Source organism: Pituophis catenifer, unplaced genomic scaffold (genome assembly GCF_029215685.1).
Source record: "Pituophis catenifer annectens isolate HBS135680 unplaced genomic scaffold, rPitCat1.0.hap2 SCAF_17, whole genome shotgun sequence".
Classification (NCBI taxonomy): domain Eukaryota; kingdom Metazoa; phylum Chordata; class Lepidosauria; order Squamata; family Colubridae; genus Pituophis; species Pituophis catenifer.
Window position 1 is genome coordinate 3,680,944 of NW_027256897.1, and position 23,625 is coordinate 3,704,568.

The 23,625-nt window shown below is 46.8% G+C and overlaps 1 protein-coding gene across 2 annotated transcripts in view; it reads left to right on the forward strand.

Annotated features, from left to right (window-relative positions):
* Positions 1-19,364, forward strand: part of TSC1 (TSC complex subunit 1) — a 32,145-nt gene extending 12,781 nt beyond the window's left edge. For both annotated transcript variants that reach the window (XM_070955852.1, XM_070955851.1), the window contains exons 10-23: positions 395-510; positions 1,194-1,314; positions 2,786-2,838; positions 3,999-4,065; positions 5,541-5,645; positions 6,340-6,913; positions 8,381-8,424; positions 9,105-9,271; positions 10,353-10,535; positions 11,147-11,257; positions 11,905-12,027; positions 13,295-13,482; positions 14,360-14,518; positions 15,324-19,364. In XM_070955852.1, coding sequence (XP_070811953.1) covers positions 395-510; positions 1,194-1,314; positions 2,786-2,838; positions 3,999-4,065; positions 5,541-5,645; positions 6,340-6,913; positions 8,381-8,424; positions 9,105-9,271; positions 10,353-10,535; positions 11,147-11,257; positions 11,905-12,027; positions 13,295-13,482; positions 14,360-14,518; positions 15,324-15,861 — 2,549 coding nt within the window. In that variant the 3' untranslated portion in view covers positions 15,862-19,364. The remainder of the gene's footprint in view (positions 1-394; positions 511-1,193; positions 1,315-2,785; positions 2,839-3,998; positions 4,066-5,540; positions 5,646-6,339; positions 6,914-8,380; positions 8,425-9,104; positions 9,272-10,352; positions 10,536-11,146; positions 11,258-11,904; positions 12,028-13,294; positions 13,483-14,359; positions 14,519-15,323) is intronic.
* Positions 19,365-23,625: the final 4,261 nt, after the last annotated feature.

Here is a 23,625-nt window from a genome sequence, read left to right on the forward strand (position 1 = left end):
GGATTCATCCTCCTCGCTCCCTATCAATGGGTGCTCCAAAATGCCTTCCTCCTGGCATATCCCAGGCTGTTCCTCTTGGCCTTCGGATGGAACCTGAGGCATTGCCAGAGAGGAGGGTCCTGGAGAGGGAGGCCTTGTCAGTTCCTCCCCATCACCTCCTGAGTCCTCTTCCTCTGTTAGGACAGAGTTGGGGTCACAACAGGCCAACTACTCTCTCAGTGATGCTGAAAAAAATGATTTGCAACCAGTCCTTGCCCTTAGGTGTTGCAGCGTCCCTGCGGTCACATGACCCTAATTTGCAACTCTCCCTGGGGGCTTCTGACCAGCAAAGTCGATGGGGGGAGCTGGATTAACCTAACATCCCATCTTGTCTTTTCTGCTCTTTTAACTGCAGTAGCCGCGACGTCTACCCCTTACTCTGCTTCTCAGCTAGTCCTCTCCCAGATACCAGGGCAGCTACCTCACATCCTCAACCCCCAGTCCTCAAGCTTGTCCACTGAGCCTCAGCAGGTAACGGGGTGGGGTTTGACGTCTCGGAGGACCAAGTTGAAATCTTTCCTTTGGGCGGGTCCCCCGCAGGTTGTTTCTGGGGGCGGGGGACGGGACCCAGTTTTCAAAGTGGTCTCTTCGGACTACTTTAAACCTGCCTCCTTTGCGTGGCAGTTTCAAGAAGAGGTTGGCCGGCCATTTGTCTGAAGTCGGTCTAGGGCAGTGATGGCGAACCTGTGCCCAAACTGCGCCCCCCGCGCACATGCCCAGACTGAAAGGTGCACGTGTGCGTGAATGGCACATGCGCAGCAGAGACCTGAAGACCAGCTGGCCGGTGGGAGGCAGGGGAATCCCAACACCGGCAGCGCGGCAAATGCTAAGATCTTTTTCTTTTGTGAGCTTCTGTTTCGTTGTTTGCCGGGAAACAGAAGCTCACGAAAGAAACTCCACGGAGATCTGACCTGGGGCGACGGCGCGCGTGCCAGCAGAGAGGGTTCTGCGTGCCGTCTCCTCCTTGAGCAGGGGGTTAGGCTAGAGGACCTCCAAGGTCCCTTTCCAACTCCGTTATTCAGTTCAATAACCCATGTGGATGCCCCAGTGGTGAACCTCGGGCAAGGGAGCATGTGGGGAGGAAGCTCAGATTGCTACAAAAAGCCATATTTTCCCCCACCTCATCCTCTGGAGTAACTCAATTTATTTTTCAGGCGCTTTTCTGGAGCCCCTCTGCTGTTTGTGGCATGACCACCCCTCCAACTTCTCCTGGCCTTGTTCCGGAGCCTTTGCAGACTTCTTCCCAGCCTTACACCAAGTTCTTCAGCACAGCCGGTACGACGTCCCAATTTCTTCCCCTTTCCCCAGGCACCAGGGGTGAAATTCAGCAGGTTCTGGCGAACCGGTAGCAGAAATTTTGAGCAGTTCAGAGAACCGGCAAATACCACCTCTGGCTGGCCCCAGAGTGGGGTGGGAATGGAGATTTTGCAGCATCCTTCCCCTGGAGTGGGGAGGGAATGGGGATTTTGCAGTATATTTCCCCTGCCACGCCCACCAAGCCACACCACAGCCACCAAGCTACGCCCACAGAACCAGTAGTAAAAAAAAAAAATAATTCCACCACTGCCCCAGACATGAAATCTTGGATTTGTCAGGGCCTCTGTTCAGCCACTACGTTACCCCTCTGGTATACTGGGACATTTATTCGGGGGTGGGTGGGGGCGAGGCAGGGAAGGGGGGCTTAAGAAGCTGAAGCTGAGTACAGACAGTGCCCAACTAAACAACAATTCATTTAGTGACCATTCAAAGTTATCACCGCACTGAGAAAAAGTGACTTACGACTGTTTTTCATACTTAACGACCATCGCAGCATCCCCCAGGTTCATGTGATCCAAATTCACATGACCCTGGGGGCAGCCGTCTCATATTTATGACGGTTGCAATGTCCCCGGGGGTGTGTGTGTCACGCCATCCCCTTTTGCGACCTCCCGACAAGCAAAAGTCAAGGATTCGCTTAACGACTGTTACTAACTTAACCACTGCAGTGACTGACTGAATCGCTGTGGCCAGCAAGGTCGTAAAACGGGGCAGATCTCTCTGGACCGATGTCTCAGCAATAGAAATGTTGGGCTCGATTTGTCGTAAGCCGAGGGCCGTTTTTAAGGAAGCGGGGCGGATGCCGTTCGAAACGTCACAACGTGAGGGGGCTGATGGGCGCGTTCACAAAAGGGGCCCCGTTGCAACCTGCGGGCTGAACCAGCGAGCGTAGAGTCTTCCGCACGTTCTCTTACTCCTCGGGGGAATTTTGGTCTCAAGTCAAAAGATCTCCTTTTGCAAAATAAAATGCTTTTCTTAGAATGTAACCCGTTGCTTTGCCTGACCGCTGGCTCCGTAGGCAATTTCCCTTTTTCCTGAAGAAAAATAACGTGTTTCCCCAAAAATAAGACCCTGTCTTATATTTTTTGAACCCCGAAATAAATGCTTGGCCTTATTTTTGGGGAGGTCTTATTATTTTAGGGCACATGGAGCATGATGGGGGTCCTCTTTCCGTCTTACCTGATTTCCAGCTCTGCATTTAAATATTTTCATGGAGGGCTTATTTTCGGGGGATGTCTTATTCGGGGGATGTCTTATTTTTGGGGAAACAGGATAGCAATAATCAGACCCATGAAGCCAAAAGGCATCGTTTTGGCTCTTCTTTTGCTAAAGTTTGCTAACCTTCGTTGGAAATCCCCTGTTGAGCAGCTGGGAAAAAGGAATGTCCCAGCAGCGGCAGCCAAAACCCATCTTCTGTTCTGCATTTCAGACGATTTGGTTCCGAGTTCAGTTCCTGCGACGACCGCTGCACCTTCAAAGAAGGTAAAAGTGACCGTGTCTAGCAGGGGCTCCGCTCCGTCTTTGACTCGCGGGTAGAAGAACGTGTGGAATAAACTTGGGTTGGTTTGGGCTAACTCGGGGGGTCGGCAACCTGGGGCTCTGGAGCCGCATGTGGCTCTTTCATCCCTCTGATTGCGGCTCCCTGTTGCCGGTCGGTTCCACAATTGATAGGGCTTTCGGTTAGGACAGGTAGAGGAAAAAGGACGCCGCGCTAGGAGGAGACTCCATGGTGGGGGAACCGGACTTCAGGTTGGCTCCAGAATTGAGCGGGGGGCTTCTGGTTAGGACATTTGTGGCTCTTTGAGTGCTTAAGGTTGCCGACTTTTGGGTTAACTAGACAATACTAGATGTGCTGTTGCCAATTTTGCTTCACGCTTTGTCTTTAGGATAAGAAATCCAGGTTGATTTGCGCCATTCCGTGGGGTGTATTTTGCCTTTTTTTTCTCCATTTTTTCAAAATAAGTTTTATTTTTTTTTTTCAAAATAATGGCGAGCCAGATGACTGCCCCAAATTCTCCTTGACTTAATAACCATTCATTTAGTGACTGTTCAAAGTTACATCGGCGCTGAAAGGAGTGACCTGATGGTTTTTCACCCTTAACGACCACTGCAGCACTAAATCCAGATTCTTGGCCACTGACTTGTATTTACGACGGGGTCATGGGATCTCCTTTTGCGGCCTTCTGACAAGCCAAGTCAATGGGCCAGCTGGATTCGCTTAACAACCGTGTTACTTAAGAACCTCAGTGATTGACTTTAACAGCTGTGGGGCAAGCGAGGTCGTGAAATTGGGCCGGAATTCACTGAACAAATGTTTCAGCTTAGCAACAGAAATCGGGGGCTCGGTTGTGGGTCGTAAGCCGAGGACTTTCCTGTGGGGGGGAAAATTTTAAGAGCGATAATTCTTCCCACCTGTCTTTATTTCCACTTTTAAGTTAGAGTCCAAAGCGGCTTTTCCCTTGCAAGGACCCATCCAGGTGGGCAGATTTCAATCCCAGAATTCTTTGCAGTAGCTACGCAGGCTGGAGGCTTCTGGGAGTTGAAATGCACCTCTTGGAAAGGGTGTGTGTATGTTCCGTTAAAGTACCTGTCTCCGCAATTAAATTTGAATTAAATCCTCTTTTTTTCCACCCCACCCCCAGGAGGAAAAAGCAGATCCTTCAAGGCCTTTTCTGTCCCGACAGCAAAATATCATCAGCAGAACTTTAGGTGAGTTTTCAGTGCTAAATTATTGCCCTTTTCTCATATTTTCATTATTATTGACCAAATTTACAGGACTGGGCTGTTCCTTTGGGCCTCTCCCTCTCAAGCGGAGAGATTTGGAAACCTTCGATGAAGCACAATGTAGGAACTCTTGATTCATTCCCTTCCTAACAAGTCCAGGTTAAATATTATCTACAGGTGATCTTTTACTTAGAACAATTAGTTTCCAATATTCCCTGGGAATATTGGGACAAAAATCAAAAAATGGTTGGAGGAAATTATTGCACAAAAAATTGATATGAAGCCAGAGTTATTCCTTTTGGGTATAATAAAAGGTAATATAAGCAGTGAAATCCAATACATCATGCTCCATATAATCACCGCAGCCAGAATCACATTTGCCCAAAATTGGAAGCAAGAAAACACTCCCATCAAATGCAATGATTATTAAAAAAGGTGCTAGAATACACAGAAATGAACAAATTAACGATGGAATTAAGGGACAGAGAGGAAACAGTGTATTATGAGACGTGGAACAGATGGTATAATTGGCTTGAAAAGTATAAAATGAATGTATAGGAAAGATAATAAATGGAAAAAAATATATTTTAGATTTTTAGAGTGTAGTAATGTAAATTTTGCGTATATCATACAAATAAGTAACTATGAAATAAGAATGTATATGTATAAAATAATAGGCCTGTGGATAAGTTGAAATTAAGAAAAAACTCCGATAACACGGAAAGCTGTAAAAGTGTAATTGTGATTTTAAAGTTTAAAAATGTTGAATAAAAATATTTTTTTTTAAAAAAAGAACAATTCTTTTAGTGATTTTCTGAAGTTACATTGGCACTGAAAAAAGTGACAGGGCTCTTTTTCGCACTTATGACCTTTGCAGCATCCCTGTGATCATGTGATCCAAATTTAGACGCTTGGCGGCTGACTCATAGTTATGACGGTTGCAGCATCCCGGGATTACATGATCCCCTTTTGCAACCTTATTGAGACCAGATTCACTTAACAACCGTGTTCCTAACAAGAACTGCAGTGATTGACGTAACAAGTGTGGCAAGAAAGATTGTAAAATGGGGGAAAACTCACTTCACCAATATCTCATTTAACAACGGAGGTTTGGGCCTCAATTGCAGTCATAAATCGAGCACTACCTGTAGTGTTCTTTGAGAAAGGGAAACAAACCAGAACCCTTGAGCTTTCTTTTGTCCAAGCTTGTCGGGGTCTTCCATACAGGTAATCCTCGATTTATGACCTCAGTGGAGAGGCTCCATTACGATCATAAATCGAGGACTGCCTGTAGTGGAATTTACCTACTTTTGAGAGCAGTTGGAGCAAGTCTGGAGCAAGCCAGCAAAATTTTGGCAAGGGGAAAAGGGCCGATGGAACATATTTGTCTTAGTAAGGTAATGTTGAACTTCCTTTTTTATGTTTTCTCATTTCTTTCTTTTTTGACCTTGGTTATCCAGACTCCCATGGCAGTAAAAATTCTGTAACTTTAAACGACCTGCCCAACATTCTAGGGGACCTGGAGGCCTCTTGCGAAGACAGCGGAGAGAAAGACAGAGAGGAAGGTGAATATATGTGGTTGCTTTGAACGTCAGCTGCTGTTGTGGCCGGCCAGCGGATCTGGCAGCAAATTCGGACAGTGAGGAGGTTGGGGAGGAACCTGGGCCAGTCCTGGAGCCTGGGGAAGGCTCTGATGAGGGCTCTGCGTCAGAGGCAGAGCAGGGGCCAGGGCCGTCTGACAGTTATCAGCTGCCTTCGGAGTCAGACATCAGTGGGGCAGAAGAACAGCTGGAGCCTGTTCCCAGTGTGCACATGCGCAGAGTTGCCGGACGAAGGGAACAGCTAAAGAACAAGGGTCGACTCAGGAGTAAGGCCACAGATGGACGATGAATGACCCCTCCCAGAAGGAATAAAAGAGCAAAAGGGGAGGGGAGTTTGCAGGACACAATTAGTTTGCTTAATTGGTTCGTGACTCTCCGAGGCTCCTTGCCAAGTTTTGAAGATATCGGCCTGGCAGCTCCCTAAGCCAGATAAGGTCTGTGACTGTAAATTCTCCCTTGAAATATTTTGCTGGATGTGAATGAGAGGAATTCACTGTTTGTTTAATAAAAGGGGTTTTGTCGGGACCAGGATTCTGCTTCGTGCTTTTTGGGGAAGCTTAAGTCAGAACAGACTGCACTGTCTGTCCTTCCAAAGGAGACAGGATCAGGCCTCAATAAACGGAACATTTCCCCCACCCCCTTTTTTTTCCCCCTCTAGAAGCCATCTCGAACGAAATCTCCGAGATCACCGCTGCGGAGGCCGAGCCCGTAGTGCCCCGGGGAGGCTTTGATTCTCCGTTTTACCAATCCAGCGAGAATCTCTCCGGCTCTCGGAAATCTCAGTCGCTCGCTTCAACCGCCTCAGGGCAGTTTTCGAACGCCGAGCCTTTGACATCTTTTCTGGACCAATCGGGGCTCGAAGGCCCGCGGGATACTCCGAAACAATCCTTCACACCCATCGACCGGCCTTGCCGGGATGCCGAAGAGATTCCTGCGGGAATCCATGAACTTTGGGCTTCACCAGATCCGGGCGTTTTGACTCCCAGCCCTTGCAAAATCCCCGCTCGTCAGAGGCCTGGCCTTGGGGGCCAGCAACTTCCTGGATACGAGCACCTGTTTGAGGTGGCGTTACCGAAAACTGCTTACCTGTTTGTCAGCCGGAAGACGGAAGAGCTGCTGAAAAAATACAAGGGGGGACTGGAGGACAAAGGCTTCCTTTCAGCTTCTCCTCTGCGTGTCTTAGACAGGCTGCTCCAACACGGGGCCGATGCTCACAGCAGAGAACTCAACAAGTAAGTGGCTTGCGTCTCCGCTGGACTCGCTCCGGACAATAAGCCGGGTTAGCAACTGACTTGCGTTGATGGCTGTTTGAAACATCCTGCAGTCCTGTGACCACAATTTATGATCTTTTTTTCCCCCTCCCTGCAAACCAGCCTTTTTAATTCCGGTCTCTGGAATCAAATCCAGGTAGTCCTCGACTTAAGACCACAACTGCGCCCACAATTCCTTGTTTTTAAGCGAGCTCTGCCCCATTTCAGCACCTTTCTTGCCACAGTTCCTACCGTGTTTCCCTGAAAATAAGACCCCGTCTTATATTTTTTTGAACCCCGAAATAGACACTTGGCCTTATTTTCGGGGAGGTCTTATTATTTGGGGAGAACGTGGAGCAAGATGGGACTCCTCTTGCCGTCTTACCTGATTTCCAGCTCTGTCTCCCTAACCCTAACCAGAGGAAATGACGGGGACCGGCTGCGCATATATTTAAATATTTTTGGGGAGGGCTTATTTTTGGGGGAGGGCTTATTTTCGGGGAAACGCGGTAAGTGAATCACCGCAGTCGTTAAATTGGTAAGCCAGTTGTTAAGTGAATCTGCCTTCCGTTGACTTGGCTTGTCAGGAGGTCGCAAATGGGGAACACGTGATCCCCAGGGGCACTGCAACGGTCATAAATATGAGTCCGTTGCCCAGCACCTGAATTTTGATCACATGATCATGGGGATGCCACCAAGATCGTGGCTCTGAAAAAAAAGGTCATCGGTCACATTTTTCAGTGCAACTTTGGTCACTAAATGAACCGTTGTAAGTTGAAGACTTACCTGTTACAGGAAGCCCTTTGACTTTTACATCCATTCATTTAATGACTGCTCAAGTTAGCAAGAAAGGTCGTAAACCGGGCTAAACTCACTGAAATGTCTCACTTAACAACAGAAATTTGGGGCTCAATCGTGGCTGTAAGCTGAAGACTACCTGCCGATCCTGCAGAATTGATCTGGCCAGGCAGATAGTATGGGGGTGGGGGGCAGGCCCCTCAAATAAGGAGAATCCATGACTTCAGTGCCTTCCGCCGTGCCCTTAAAACTTTCCTTTTTCAACAAGCCGGGCTGGCTTAATTTCTTTTTAAGGGTTTTTTAATTGTTTTGTTTTGTTTATCGTTTTAATTAATGGGGCCAAATCTATATATATTTTTAAATGTGTTTTAATATTTGTATTTGATGTTTTTATTTGGCTGTTCACCGCCCTGAGTCCTCAGGGAGAAGGGCGGTATACAAATTCAAAAATAAAATAAAATAAAAATAAAATAAAATAAAATAAAATAACCAGGCCCTATGTCCTAAGTGTAGCGAACCTACACTCCCCCGTTGACTCCCTCCCACCAATTTCCACCAATCGTGCGAAACTTCAGAGAACAGCTATCCATCCATCCACCTACCTACCTACCTGTCTATCGATCTATTTATATATTTTCCCCTCATTTCCAGGTTATCATTGCCTAGCAGATCCGCCGATTGGACCCACTTTGGAGGTGAGCGAATTTTCCCACTCAGGATCTCGACAATTGATGGGTCTGTTCCCTTTTGGTGCCTTCCGGTTGTTTTGCCTCCTCCTGGGTTAAAGCAGTGGTGGAATTCAAATTTTTTTACTACTGGTTCTGTGGGCATGGCTTGGTGGGTGGCGTGGCTTGGTGGGCATGGCTTGGTGGGCGTGGCAGGGGAAGGATACTGCAAAATCCCCATTCCCTCCCCACTCTAGAGAAAGGATACTGCAAAATCCCCATTCCCTCTCCACTCTGAGGCCCGCCAGAGGTGGTATTTGCCGGTTCTCCGAACTGCTCAAAATTTCCGCTACCGGTTCTCCAGAACCTGCTGAATAGCACCCCTGGATTAAACTCCTAATTTCTAATTCGTAATTTTTTTATTTATTTTTTTTGCAAAAAGTTTTTTATTTTTTTAAACAAAAACAACGTAAAAACATCAACCTTCCAAACATTTACAGGCAGTATTTCGATCGGTAAAAATCATTTCGTGCTCTCAAAATTTTGGCCTGAATTGGGTCCATTGTTAGTTCAAGAACTTGATTTTAGAATTGACCTGGTAGCACAAGTGTCCAGTGTGCGCACGCACGCACAAGCGCACCCCCCCCCCCCGCCGCCCTGGGGACTCCCGTGTTTTCAGCGCCATCTTTCCCTGGTCCTTCTCCCTGCAGGTTCTCCTCCTTCCGACGAGATTCACACCCTGCAGAATCAGCTGCGCCTGCTGCACAACCAGCTGTTGTACGAGCGCTTCAAAAGGCAGCAGCACGCTCTCCGGAACAGGCGTCTCCTGCGGAAAGTCATCAAAGCTACTGCCCTGGAGGAACACAACGCAGCCATGGTGAGCCGGCTGGGCATCTGGCCTCCTGACCAGCAGATGTGCAACCTCTGGGCCTTGGATGTACTTTCCCTCGGGTGACCCCTAGGGCCGAGCCATTCCCCTGCGCAATTCCTGGCAGTGAAAAGATTTAGATCTAATCCATCTAATCCATCCATGTCTTTCATCTATCCATCTCTTCTCCCACTATCTCTATCCATCCATCATGTCGTTTATCCATTCATCTCCTCTCTCCCTCCTCATCTATCTGTTTAATTATCCATCCATTTCACCATCCATCCATCCATCCATCCATCTATCTATCTACATCTCTATATTTTGATTTTTTTCTATTTTATCTTTCTATCTATCCATATCTTCTCTATATTTTTATCTTTATTTATCTTCTCTGTATTCATCTCTGTCTGTCTTGTCTGTATCTATTTTTCATTTATTCTTTCATCTATCCTCTATCTATCTATTTATCTATCTATCTATCTATCTATCTACATCTCTATATTTTGATCTTTTTCTATTTTATCTTTCTATCTATCCATATCTTCTCTATATTTTTATCTTTATCTTCTCTGTCTATTTATCTCTGTCTGTCTTGTCTGTATCTATTTTTCATTTATTCTTTCATCTATCCTCTATCTATCTATCTATCTATCTATCTATCTATCTATCTATCTATCTAATTTATTATTTATTTATTTATTTATTTATTATTCCAATTTATATACCGCCCTTCTCCCGAAGGACTCAGGGCGGTGTACAGCCAAAAGTAAAAGCACACAAATATAAAATTTAAAAACGATTGAAAAGCATATTAAATAATTTGGCCCAGCTATTCAAATAGCTATTATCTATCTATCTTATCTTCCAGCTATCCATCCATCTATCTACCTATCTTCCTACCTACCATCTCTATCTTATCTATCTATCCTATCTTGAGGTGGCAAGAGATAAATTCGATAGATAAGCAAACCAGGGTCTTGTGGAGTTCTGCTCCAAATAGCCGAATAAATTGTTTCCATTCGAATAAGCACAAGCGTGGGCCAAGGCAGGGCATGTCCTTTGACTTCCGACCTCTCCCTCTGGACAGAAAGACCAGCTGCGCCTCCAGGAGAAGGACATCCAGACCTTGAAGCTCAGCCTCCAGAAGGAGCAGGCCAAACACCGCCTGTTCCAGGAAGACTACGATGGCATGGTGGCTCAGCTCCACAGCCAGATCCGACAGCTTCAGCACGAACGGGAGGAGTATTACAACCAGAGTCAGGAGCTGAAGGTAACGATCGTAGCTTGGGACCTTCACAGGGTGCGTTTTCTCAGAGGATTCCTTCTGCCCTTATCCCCTACCAAAAATATAAAACCCCTCCCACAAATCAGGATGTTTCAGAAAACAGATTCACCCCATTAGATTCATCCCAGTTTGGTCTAGTGCTTAGGCACCAAGCCAGAAAGCAAGAAATGGTGAGTTCAAGTCCCTCCTTAGCTAGGAAAGACAGCTGTGGGTGACTTTGGGCCAATCACCAGGAGACGGTGAGTTCTAGTTCTGCCTTAGGCCTGAAAGCTGACTGAGCCAATCTCCAGGAGGCTGGGAATTCTAGTCCCACCTTATGTCAGGGTTCCAAGTAACGCCCCCAACGAAATCAGGTCTGACGTTTTAGGCATGGAAAGCTGGCTAGCTTGACTTCGGGCCAGTCTCTCTCAGCCCAAGTCACCTCACAGGGTTGTTGTTTATGGTGGGGGAGGGAAATAGCAGGAAAGAAATATAGTGTGTATTCGCCTCCTTGAACTTTATTCTAAAAATAATAAAGGCTGGATATAAACAATTAAATTATGATCGGGGATCCTTGCGTAAACTGGACGAACGGATGTTTTTTATTGCTTGACTAGACCAAACTGGAAGACTGTTCCAACGTAATCCGAGATTTGCGGTCCGAGCTGAAAAAATCCAACAACAAGGTGTGCCATACAGCACTGTTGCTGAGCCAAGTTTCACAAAAGGTAAAAAAAAGCTCAGGCTATAGTTCCCGGTTTCCTGCTTTTCCGCTCAGGAGCTCAAGGCAGCGTAATTTCCGATGGGGGGGAGAGAAAGAGGGTGGCTAAATTGCTCTTTGCACACCCTTGAAAACACGCAAAACAAATAGGGACCCATCTACCAGGTTGTATGCCTTGATAAGGCCACACTTGGAATATTACACCCAGGTTTGGTTGCCACAATGTAAAAAAGATGTGGAGACTCTAGAAAGAGTGCAGAGAAGAGCCACAAAGATGATTAACAGGCAGACTGGAGGCTAAGCTTCTGGGAAGAGAAGCAAAACGTCTTCAAAGAAAAACAAGGAAGTCCAGAGAAGCACAACAAAGATGGTTAGGAGACTGGAGGCTAATGATAATAATGATGATGAAAAGTTGCAAGAACTGGGTATGTCTAGTCTAACAAAGGGAAGGACTAGGGGGGACATGATAGCAGCGTTCCAATATCTCGGGGGCTGCCACAGAGAGCAGGGGATCAAGTTATTCTCCAAAGCACCAGAAGGCAGGATAAGAAGCAACGGATGGAAACTTATCAAAAAGAGAAGCAAAGAAATTTCCTGACCAATCAGTGGAACGGCTTCAAAAAGAGACCTTAAATATTTTCTCCCTCCCTCCAGCTTTCCAACAGTGAGTCCGTCCAACAGCAGATGGAGTTCTTGAACAGGCAGCTGCTGGTACTCGGAGAGGTGAACGAGCTCTATCTGGAACAGCTTCAGAACAAGCATGCCGACACCACCAAGGTTACTTCCTTTGACCCGATTTCATGTTGGTTGTTCTGACGTAGGCTTCCTTAAAAAGTAAACAACACAAACGTATTCCCGGCAAACCTCTTTAATTCATACGTTGTAAATTACTTTCATTCCCAGCCCAAAAGGCTTCTGAAACAATCTTGCAGGGGAGTGTTTACAAACACCCACTTTATCTCCCTTGGAATGCTGCCAGAGGACTAATTGCCACACGCAGGGCAAGGCCAAACTTAGCACAGAGTCAAACAGAGCTTTTTCAGAGCTTTGACCGACCAGATGAACAAATTGCTTCCTGCAAAAGCTCACATCCCGTTCGCGTCTCTTTTATGTCTTATGGGAGGGGCCAATCATCTCCAAGCTTTACTCCCAAGTCAACCCTGTTTCCTTAATTGTTCCTGTCTCCTGGCAGCTCTGCGCATGCGCACACTGGGAACAGGCTCAAGCTGTTCTTCTGCCTCACTGATGTCAGACTCTGGAGACTCCAGAGGCAGCAAAGAACTACCAGATGGCCTTGGTCCCCTCTCTGCCTCCTACTCAGAGCCCCCATCCGAGCCTTCCCCAGACTCCAGGACTGGCCCCTGTTCCTCCCCAACCTCCTCACTGTCAGCTCTGCTGGCCGCTGGCAAGCCACAACACTGGTTACTGAGCTGCCACACAGGTGTCTTGCTTGTCTTTTGGCCCCTGCTGTAAAATTCAGGCATTCTCATGTCACACTCTTATGAGAAAAAAAAAAAGACGCCAAGACACTAGAAAAAGTGCAGAGAAGAGCAACAAAGATGATTGAGGGGACTGGAAGCTTAAACACATGAAGAACGGTTGCAGGAATTGGATATGTCCAGTTTAATGAAAAGAAGGACCAGGGGGGACAGGATAGCAGTCTTCCAATATCTCAGGGGTTGCCCCAAAGAAGAGGGAGTCAAGCTATTCTCCAAAGCACCTGAGGGCAGGACAAGAAGCAACGGGTGGAAACTAATCAAGGAGAGAAGTAACTTAGAACTAAGGAGAAATTTCCTGACACTTAGAACAATTAATCAGTGGAACTGCTTGCCTCTAGAAGTGGGTGCTCCACCACTGGAGGTTTTCAAGAAGAGACGACAGAATGGCATAGGATCTCCTGCTTAAGTAGGGGGTTGGGCTACAAGACCTCCGACATCCCTTCCAACCTATTCTGTATTTTGAACCCGTTTTGCCTTCCCTTAGGAGGTCCCTCCCGATGCTGAGTTTCTCTCTTCTCTTCCTCCTCCTCCTCCTCCTCCTCCAGGAAGTGGGGATCATGCAGACGGCCTTCCGGAAGGAGCTGGAGAGAGCCAAATCCTGCCTCCTCCTCCAGAGTCAGCAAGTGGAAGCGTCTCAGAACCGGATTGCAGAACTGGAATCTCAGCTCACCAAGAAGGATCACCTACTACTGGAGCAGAAGAAATACTTGGAGGATGTCAAAGTCCAAGCCAGGTTGCCTTGATGATGTCCTCTTTCGCTTTGCTCTGCAGGGAGGAGCCCTAAGCTAATTTAGAAAGTATAGGAGTGTGGGATCCTTGGCGCTCTCTGAGTTTGGTGATTTTCCTGCAGACGTTTCATGACCCAACTAGGTAACATCATCAGTGCTAGAAGGGAGTGGAGGAGAAGGGGGAGGAAGAGTACCTAACGACCACAGTTGAGCCCAAAATTTATGTTACAGCTGTTAAAGTCAGTTTTGCTCCACTTTACAGCCTTTCTTGCCACAGATGCTAAGTGAATCACTGCCATTGTTAAATTAGTAACCCCGTTGTTAAGTGAACCTGGCTTCCCTCTTGACTTTGCCCGGAGATCACATGACCCCAGGACAGGGCCACCGTCATAAATATGAGCCAGTTGCCAAAGCATCTGATTGTGGATCACGAGACGTTGCAGCGGTCACAAGTGTGAAAAACGGCCCAGAGGTCCCTTTTTTCCAGTGCCGTTGTAACTTCGAGGGGGTCACTAAACCAACTGTTACAAGTCAAATCAAGTTCATTGCAGTGTTTAAGACCAGAGGACCAGGAGAAATAAAAACACTCCAGGAATAATCAGTTAAAAAAAAATTATAGAATAAAAATAATAAATAACAGATTTTTTTTTTTTAAAAAAATCTACATTAAAATCGCAATTTGGCCTCTCAATCTGTCACTCACGTGTGACCTCAGTATACAATCGTAACAGTCCTTAAAACTGCGAGGCCCATGGTCGTTAAACACTAAAATGCAAAGGAACAGTAACGCAAAAGGGTTCCTTGTGTGTCCAATCACACTTGTCCGAATAAAGTGTCCCATTCCATTTGGTTCAGTTCAAGGCAGCTTCTTGTCCGTTGCAGGGACCAGCTGCAGGCGGTCGAGCACCAGCACAGAGTGCAGAAACAGATCGCGCGGACCTTCGAGCTGGAGATACTACGCCTGTACAGTTGCCTGGATAGCGACCGGTTGCAGAAGAAACAGGAGGACAAAATGGAAACGGCAGAAATGGCGGAAGAAAGGTAAACCCGACGTAAAATGGGACGGAATTCACCAGACAAATTATTCTCGGCAACGGAAATATTGGGCTCAATTGTGATCGTAAGTCGAAGAACTTTACAGCGCTCTCTGGGCAATTTATAGATGTCAGCCTCTTGCCCCCCAACAATCTGGGTCCTCATTTGACCGATCTCGGAAGGATGGAAGGCTGAGTCAACCTCGAACCTGTCAGGATTCGAACTGCCATGGTGGCGCAGTGGTTAGAATGCAGTACTGCAGGCTACTTCTGCTGACTGCCGGCTGCCTGCAATTTGGCAGTTCAAATCTCACCAGGCTCAAGGTTGGCTCAGCCTTCCATCCTTCCGAGGTGGGTAAAATGAGGACCCAGATTGATGTGGGGGGGGGGGGGCAATAGGCTGACTCTGTAAACCAGTTAAGAGGAGCCGCAGCAGCGGGGTGAAAGAGCCACATGCGGCTTCAGAGCTGCAGGTTGCTGACTCCTGCCCTAACCACTGCACCACCACAGTTCGGATGGATGGATGGATGGATGGATGGATGGATGGATGGATGGATAGATAGAGCAATAGCACAGTCTTATATACTGCTTTACAGTGCTTTTACAGCCCTCTCTAAGCAGTTTATAGAGTCAGCCTATTGTCCCCAACAATCTGGGTCCTCATATGACCGACCTCGGAAGGATGGAAGGCTGAGTCAACTTTGAGCAGGTCAGGATCAAACTGCCGTCAAGTGAGCATGCCGAGTTTAACTTGCCATCCTAACCACTGCGCCCTCCTCCTTCCTCACCCATTGCTCGTCCTTCCCCCACAGGCTCTCGGGGGCAAATGAAGGCCTGGGTCACCCGGTTGCCCGATGCGGCGAAGAAATGCTGGGCAGGAACGGGGAGGCCAACTCTTCCGGCCCCCAGGCTCACAATAGCAGCAGCAGCAGCAGCAACAGCAGCAGTAAAGGCAACAGTGGTGGATCCAGTCCAGAAAAGACCCTCGGCGAACGTGGCGGACAGTTCAACAGCTGCTGGGAGGCCTCTGCACGACAGGAGCCTCCTTCCACCCGCAGCCAACTGACTGTGGGTTCCTTCCCGAGTTCGGAGAGCTTCCTGGGCATGAAAGCTCGCGAACTCTTCCGCAACAAGAGCGAAAGCCAGTGCGACGACGACAGGGTGGCCATCCAGAGCCTCTGCGGCACGTTAAAGACTGAATTGTGCAAAGGGCCCGGCTTAGAAACCCGAGGGCCCCTACCCCCTTCTCCAGGTCCCGCGGAACCCACGCCCTCTCCCCGAAATCAAGGAAGCAGCGTCGAATCGCTTCATATAATGGACTACAACGAATCCCATCACGGTCATAGCTAAGCCAGGAGAGCGCGCGGCGGCGGGGCGGGGAAAAAAAAAATCAGTGTTAACTTCTTTTCATAATCTCGGAAGAGGGAAGAGGCATCCAGGAGCGCATGTGGTTTTAACTAAAAGCTTTCACGTTTCGTTCTTAGACCCGTGGACCCCTGCCACGGAAACTGGACCGAGTATTGTTTCGTTTTGGAGGGGGGGGGGCGGGTTGGAACTTGGCTGAACGGAATGCGGGGCGGATGCCAGATCTGGAAAGGGCCCCCCCCGAGAGCTCTTGTCGTCCCTCCCCCTCCCTGCCATCTTTCGATGCGTTTTCTCCCCTTTTCCCCCCCTTATACTTGTTCCTTAACTTGGGGTGGTGACGGCTGAGGGCGTATAACTCCCTTTGGCCTCCCGCCGAACGAACTTTTGTGCAATAGGTGAGCGGGCCTCTCTGAGCGGATCGGGAAGGGGAGGGAGGGAGTGTTTGTGTGCATACTCTGGAGGACTGTGGGCCTCCCCACCCCCTCCCCACCAGTCCTCGATCAGGGTTGGTAGCCATCTTGCTCCCCCCCACCCCTTTCGCAGGTGACGGTTCTCCTCCACAAAGTTTCTTTTCTTAAAAAAAAGGGGGGGGGCCTAATATCCTCAGCTGCCCTCATCGTGAGCTGGACTTTGCTCCGATGTCGAGCAAAATCCTACTTTAAAAGGATTTCGATCTGCATTCCCCCTCCTTCCCTTTTAAAACAAGCCCCCCCCACTCCTCCCAAAAATCAGTTTATCTCCTTTCCCCCACCCAACATTTTCTTGTGCTTGGATAGGACTTTTTTTTAAGGGTGGGGAAGAGAGCGGCTCGTGTTTTGGAAGCCGCCCTGCAGAAAGCCCACCCCACATCATCTCCTCGAAACACTATTTTCTCTTTCTACTTTTATTCTCTTTAGCTGTGTGTTTCTCTCTTAGTCTGATAAGCTGATAAATGGCCCGACTCGAACTTTGTTAAACGGAAAGCATGGAAGAGAAGGCAGCCTTTTCTCTCGATGGGTGAGTGTTTTATCATCGCAGCACGCCCGAGATTGATGGCGGAAACCACGGGGGTGGGGTGGGGTGGGGAAATAAAATCATTTCTCTTCCCACCATCTGTCTTGCTCCCCTTTCCCCATGTCTCTTTTACAAAACGAGAAGAATCCCCTTTGCCGGTTTTGTGTTCCAGTTTTCTTATTAAGAGGCTTAGGATCTCTTGGCGCAAAACCCATCGGTCTGAAGCACTTAATTGGTTTTCGTCTGGATTTGAACCTGGGTGTGTTGCACGCACAGACGTGGATTAGACCTGTGACAATCCCCCACCCACCCACCCACCCTCTCTTCTCTCCATCCTCAAAACCTTCAGAAGGAGATACTTGAGGTTCTTTGGATGCTTGGAGGGCCCTTCGAAGGCTTAAATGCTTCCCCCCGTTTGCATTGTGTCTCTTTCACGAGGTTGTCCTTCCCTTTGGGTGGTGAGCATAAGTGACACCTTGATTCTTAAAAACCACCCAGGGCCTCCGTCGTCGCCGTCTCTTCCTTTTTCCGGATATTTTCTACCCCTCCCGGGCACAAAGCCAGCCTGGGGAGAGGCCCTTTTCGTCAGAGAAAGCTGCTACGGTGTCGTCCGTCCCCCCCCCAAATTGCCGTCTCTTGCTGCTTTCCTTCCAGTGGTCCTTTGGTACATTTCTTAAACCAAACCTTCCTTTAAAAAAAAAAAAAAAAAGTCGCCTCTCTCTTCAAACCCTTCCTCCAGGATTTCCCTAAATCGACGGCGAGTTTAAATAGCTGTGGCATTGAGCGGAAAAAAACGCGGCAAGCGTGCCCATGGGATTGAATGATGCTATGTTCAGGTGAGCGGTGCGAGGCCACGAGTGTCAGGAAAAAAATTGTGAACCGCCTTGTTCTATCCAACTTTTCTTTTTTTATTAAATGGGTGGGCTCATGTGGCTGCTGGGGACGGCGGTATTCTCCCAAGTATGAGCTCAGCGGGTTAAATGGGTAGTTGTTTTAGGGAATGCTGATACCTGTGGTTGAAGCCCACCCCCCCCATTCCTTCAAGCAGGGGTTCTCCAAACTTGGCCACTATTAAAAGACTTCTGGACTCCCAGAATCCCTCAGCCAGCCATTCTGGACGTTGAAGTCCACGAGTCTTAAAAAATGGCCAGGACTGGAGAAGACCCCCTGCCCTAAAGGAAGAAGAACGACTTCATTTCCTCCCTTCTACTCCCTTAAAAATTGGATTTAAAATCGGTCCTTTGTATATGAACCGCAGTCCTTCGTGTGTGTGTGTGTGCACAGAGCTAATTCTGACTTTTTTTCAGCCAGGTGTTCTAACTGGAATAGCCCCCCCACCCCACCCCCAAATCTTTGTGAACAATTTGGTAGGGGGGGGGGTCCTCAACTCGAAGGCTTGTGGACTTCAACTCCCAGAATTCCCCAGCCAGCCACCCTGAGGAATTCTGGAAGCTGAAGTCCGTAAGTTTTGGAGCGCCTTGGTGTCCAGATGGATTTTCAGATCCCATCCAGGTCACTCATAAGAGGCTGACTTTTTTTAAAAAAAATCCTTATTCCTTGTGGAGGGGAGGGCGTCTTTCCACCCCACCCACCCCGGCGAGGGGACCCAACCTTATTTCTCATTTTAGCTATCCGGATTTGGAAATACCTTCACAGGTGTCTCTCAGGAAGGAAGCTTGTTCTGGTTTCCCCCTCCCCCCCCCCCCCCATGCCAACAGTCCTAGTCTCAATTGAAAAGGATCTCTTTTGTTTTTCAGGAGTCAAAATAATCACATCTTTTCCCTCCCAAGGTTAGGACCGGTTCCTTTGTTCGCTTTTAGAAAAAAGACCCCAACGGCCTTCGCGATGAATTGGTGGAATTGTCCCATCCCTTTTTTTCCCCCCCCCTCCCCAGCAGGCCACAGAAAAGATGGCAGAAAAGAATCTCTCTCCTTATCCTTCCTCTTTGAATCATGGATGTAGCATACATAATGGAAGTACTTGGGTTTTTTGTTTTTTTTTGCAATTTTGGGAAGGGAGGGGAGAAAGGTTCTCCTTAGCGAAGCTGAAAATAATCCTTGTTTCCCCCCCCTTTTTTTTTTCTTCTTCAAGAAAGAAAGAAAAAAATAAAAAAAACCCGGACTGCTTTTAGTTAAATCTTTTGAGAACAAAAAACAAAAGCAAACAAAAAAAAAAACAAGCTGTCTATAAAAAGTGAACATTTCCTGCCTCGCTCTCTTTGTAAGCATGATTTTTTTTTAAAAAAAAAATTGACTTTTTTTTTTAATAAGAAAAAAAAGGGAGGATGGGGGAGGGGAAAAAATAAACGCCACAGCGATGATGAAGTGATGCTACGAAATGGTACAATCGAAACGAAAGAAAAAAGACATTTTCACAAGCAAAACTGAACCGAGGGTGTTTTGCTGACATTTTACTAGAATGTTCTAATACATCAAGGCAGTTGCTTGTGTTTAACTGTGAACAAATTAAAAAAAAAAAATATTGTTTTTCATTCATCTTAGGGTCGAGAAGTGATTTTTTCCCCCCCCCCCTTCCCCTTCAGAATAAATCTGCTAGTTGGAAGCCATTGTGTAAATAACCATTTTGGGGAGGTGGGGGGAATTAAACGGGATTGAAAGCGGCAGGCTGGTCTGTTCCAGATGATCTAGTACCGTGATGGCAAATTTATGGCACGCGTAGCCATATCGGTGGGCATGCGAGCTCATTTTCAGGCCTCCTGGGCCCACCAGAAGTAGGGAAACAGGCTAGTTCCTGCCTCCGGAGGGCCTCTGGTGGGTGGTAGGGAAGGCCCGTTTTTCTCTCACACCAGGCTCCAGAGCCTTTCTAGGAGTCTGGGGAGGACGAAAACGGCCTCCTCCCTCCCCCCAACACGGAGGCCGGAAATGGCCCATTTGCCAACTTCCTGTGGGACCGGAAGGCCTGTTTTTTTCTGTCCCCAGGCTCCAGAGGACCCTTTCTAGAACTCTCCTCTTTTAAATTTTTAATTCGTGATTTTATAAATTGGGTGTTTTGATCCGTGTTTCGGCCAAAATATTTAATAATTTTAAGGGATTTTTAATATTTGTATTATCTGTATTTTATCTTGGCTGTTCACCGCCCCGAGTCCTTCGGGAGTAGGGCGGTATAGAAATTTGATTAATAAATAAATAAATAATAAATAAATAAATAAGTCTGGGGAGGGTGAAAACTTCCGGTGCCACTGGAAGTTGGCAAGCAGGCCGTTTCCGGGGTGGGTGGGTGGGTGGGGAAGGCAGTTTTTGCCCTCCCCAGACTCCTAGAAAGGCTCTGGAGTGGGTGAGAGAGAAAAATGGGCCTACCGGGCCAACACGTGCTGGGAGCGGGGCTGGGGTCATATGCGCGGGATGGGGCGCATAGAATTATGGGTGTGGACCACCCCCCTTCCCCCCCCGCTCCTGGCACGCAATGGCAAAAAGGTTAGCCATTACTGGTCTAGTGGGAAAGACTCTAGGAAAAGGGCTTCCAAAAAAAAAAAAAAGAGAGAGAGAGCGAATCAAACAACCCTTTGACCACGATGATATAAGGTCTCCTGCCTTGAGCAGGCGGGGGTTGGACTAGAAGACCTCTGAGGTCCCTTCCAGCCTTAGGATTCTTTGTTCTATGTTCCGGTTCACAAGATCCATCACGAAACTGTTAGAAGGGTGACCAGAACAAAAACTTCAGCAGGCCTGGGATTACGCTGAATGGAGAGAGGGGGAAAAATATATATATATATTTTTCCTGTGGCTTCGAATTTCCTGGGGAAAGGTTTTTATTTATTTATTTATTTATTTATTTATTTATTTATTTATTTTTGAATTTATTTATTTTTGAATTTATATGCCGCCCTTCTCCCCCTAGGGACTCAAGTTTATAAAACTTGTTCCGGATGGGGAATGTAGAGAAAACTTAAATTTAGCAATTGGTGTCTGGAAGATTAAAACATCTAAAGAACGGTTGCAGGAACTGGCTTATGTCTAGGTTAATGAAAACTAAGGACCAGGGGTGACCTGATAGCAGCCTTCCAGTATTTGAGGGGCTTACACAAAGAAGAGGGGGGACAAATTATTCTCCAAAGCCCCTGAGGGGGGCAGGACAAGAAGCAACGGATGGAAACTAATCAAGGAGAGAAGCAACCTAGAACTAAGGAGGAATTTGCCGATTGAGAACAATTAATAGAACCGTTTCCCTCCAGAGATTGTGCGTGCTCCATCACTGGAAGCGTTTAAGAGATTGTCTCAAATGGTGTGTATAGGGCTTCCTTGCCTCAGCAGGGGGTTGGACTAGAAGACCTCCAAGGCCCCGTCCAACTCTGTCGTTCTGTTGTCTTTCTGCTAATCCAGTTCCGAATAACAGTTTACCCCCAATTTACAAGCGACTCTTCGATTTACCGCAGCACTGGACAGTTCTTCGCACAACTGTTAACCGACCATCCCCACAACCACGCGATTCCCAATTCGGGTGCGTGGCAAGCGGCTTTGTATTTATGACGCGTTGCAGTGTCCCGAGGTTTTCGTTGGTGACCACCTCATCAGCAGGCTTCGGAGAAGCAGAGTTAACGGGGGAAGCTGGATTACATTAAACAACCACATCCGTGGCACACAAAAACGACAACCCAAAACCTCATGAAATTGGGCACCAGTCTTGCTTAGCAATGGAAGCTCTGATTCCCCAATGAGGTCATAAGTCAAGGACCATCGGTACCCTAGGGGGAAGGAAAAAAAGGAACAGTAGCCCAGCAAGGGCCTTTAGGTTGACCAGGAGGAAGAGATGTGATCCTGAAAGAAAGATCAACAAGTAATCCTATGATCAACTCTTGGTAACATGGATCTAGAGAGGCCAAGGGCTGAAAAAAACACATTTTTCTTTTCTCCTTTATCACGTTTTTTTGCTGCTTTCTCGTTTCTAGGTGCAGCTCAAGCTCCTCAAATTGTTTGTGGCATCGGGCCTGACTCGCAACACAGGAATGGGGTGCTAAATCAAGATTATTATTTTTTTCCAAACTTGGGCTGGGCTTTTATGAAAGATTTTTAAAAAAAGGAGGAAAAATTCACTTGGGACCTTGATTTTCCATCACTCGAACTTTGCCTCTTGATCAAAACACTCCGGGAACTCCTTTTTTTAAAACCTTTCAATGGATTCTGTGTGTGTTTTCCTAGTTGGAAAAAAAAAAAAGAAATAATTTGAAACTCTTGTTCTAAAACCCTCTTAAAAGGCCATTTTTCCGTATTCCGTTTTCCTGGGAAGTTTTCCTGACCTAAACTTTTCCTCTTTTTAAAAGGAATTTTAAATTTGGTTTTAATTTATTGGGGTTTTAAAATGGTTCAGCCAAATTTATTTAATTAGTTTTATCTCTATTTTAAATTTTGTATCTATATGTTTTATTTTATGGCTGTTCACCGCCCTGAGTCCTTCGGGAGTAGGGCGGTATACAAATTCAATAAAATGAAATGAAAATGAAGGTGAATCTTACCCCCCCCTTAAAATTGGCCTTTAGACACTTGATGCCAACCATCTCTGGTTTGCAAACCTTAAAAACAGGGATGGGTTTTTTTAAAAAAAAAAAAAAATCCCGTTTTTAATACCTGGACTTCTGGCGTAAAAGGTAATAGGAGTTGTTTACAGGCAGCTGAAGAAATCTTGACATACCTTCTTTTTTTTTTTTTTGGAAAAAATAAAAAGTCTCCACGCTAGTTTTAATATTCTAAGACGCTTTCTCACACCTGGATCAAACTGATGAAATATGTATTACGGAGGAGAAGAGAAAAGCCAGCAAGGTACAAAAAGAGAAAAATAAATTGCCATCCTTGCTTTCTTGTGCTAAGCAGAATAGCCCGGGTAGTTTTATAAACACAACCATAAATAATAAACATTTTACGCCGCAGGAGCTTCAGAGGTGTGGGTTGAAAGAGGCTCAATTATTCATTTTATTTCGAGACTGAAGAGAAGAAACTCTCAGCTATCTTTGGCGCATTTTGGCTTTCTAAGGTCTCCGTAGAAAGGGGAAACATGCTTTTTTTTTAAAAAAAAAAAAGTTTTAAAAACCCTTACCATACAGGTAGTTCTTGAGTTACAACCGTTTGTTTAGTAACTCTTCAAAGTTACGAGGACACTGAAAAAAGGCATTGACAACTGGTCTTCACACTTCATGACCCTTGGCAGCAATCCCCACAAACATGTGGCCACTGATTCGGATTTATGACGGTTGCGTTGTCCTGAGGTCACCTGATCTCCCCCCCCCCAAGGTCATAAAATGGAGCAAAAACGCTTAGCAACAGAAATTATGGGCTTGATTGTGGTCATTAAAAGTCAAGGACCACCGGTGTTTTCTGCTTTAGAAGATGCCAGAAATAAATAAAAATAAAATCATTCAGAATGCTCGGAGGGAGCAAAGCTGACATTTTTGGGAGAAAAACTAGAGTGGTCTAGAAAATATACCCTAGTGAAGGGGTCGGCAACCTTAAAACACTCAAAAGAGCCATTTGGACCCGTTTCCCACAGAAAAGAAAACACCGGGAGCCACAAAACCCTTCCCGTGCCTGACTATTTCTTGAGTGGCCACAAAACTAAGCCTATGTAGTTGAATTAAACGTTCTGTTTTCTTCTGAAACTTTTCTTGGATTTTTCCATATTTGGCCTACCGGGGGTTGAAAAGCTCAATAAATCACATGCCGGCAGGTGTCACACATTGACGGTTGTGACGCATATTTTGAGTGACGGAGCCGCAGCAGAGGGGTGAAAGAGCGACAGGCTCCAGAG